This window comes from Nannospalax galili, unplaced genomic scaffold (assembly GCF_000622305.1).
Source record: "Nannospalax galili isolate Female #2095 unplaced genomic scaffold, S.galili_v1.0 C48429641, whole genome shotgun sequence".
Lineage (NCBI taxonomy): Eukaryota > Metazoa > Chordata > Mammalia > Rodentia > Spalacidae > Nannospalax > Nannospalax galili.
The window spans coordinates 1-938 of NW_008467736.1; the positions used below are offsets into that span (position 1 = coordinate 1).

Here is a 938-nt window from a genome sequence, read left to right on the forward strand (position 1 = left end):
TTATGGACGGTTGTTATCTGCCATGTGGGTGCTAGGACTCATGGGTCCTCTGCAAAAACTGCAAGTGATCTTAACTGCCGAGCCACCTCTCCAGCCCCTACTCCCATTCTTTAAGTAGAAACATCTGATAACTTTGGGACAATTGTCTTACTGTAAACTGTAGAAAAATAAATAGCGACAGAGGACACATCAACTTTAGATGATCATTCTTATCCTTGTAAAAGAAGCACTTGACAATATGATCAGAAACAGTCATTGATTTTTATTTATCTGCTTACAATAGATGCCATAGTAGAAAGACAAAGCTAGGTCATCCTTGACTTTCTGTATAGCTTGCGTTTTCTACTAGGTGGCTGTCTCTATCCCTTTCACACGGCTGGAGTGTCACACAGCATTTCAGAGCCCTCTGGCAGAGAGCAACGAGTTCTTCATTTTTTTGACAAGACTTCATGCATCTCCCATTAATCTTGCTGCATTTCTCATCAAAAAATGCATTCTTGGCTACACAAAAGAGGGTAAATCTGGATTAATTCTCTTTCTGAAGTTTCAAGTTATTACCTTCTATCATCATATAATGCCAGCCACAATGTCTTTACAAGCCGTGTCCCTAAGTCCTTATTCTACTAGTGGATGGATTGCCGCCTAGAAATGCTTTCCATGTGGTCTGTCTTTTGCCACACAGGATGAAAGAACAGAAAGACTTGGCTAATTGAGCATTTTTTACTAGTTTATCTGAGGACTTTGGGAAACAGGACAGTCTTTTATACATGTCTACTAAAAACAGAATCATCAACTTGTTCCTATAAACACTTTCATAGTAAGGAATTTTCCTAACATACTCTCAAAGATTGCAACTTGGTAACAGCAGAGAGTCAAGCCTGAGCCTGAAACCTCTCCAGACTAGTGTTAAAAAGAATAATTGTCTACACAGAAAAAAA

The 938-nt window shown here is 39.0% G+C and overlaps 1 protein-coding gene across 1 annotated transcript; it reads right to left on the reverse strand.

The window, feature by feature from the left end:
• Positions 1-310: 310 nt before the first annotated feature.
• LOC103728300 (beta-defensin 15-like) lies at positions 311-501 on the reverse strand (the record flags this gene model as incomplete). The annotated part of the gene is made up of 1 exon (XM_008826368.1): positions 311-501. A coding segment is annotated over one exon (191 nt), but the record flags the coding sequence as incomplete, so codon positions are not given.
• Positions 502-938: the final 437 nt, after the last annotated feature.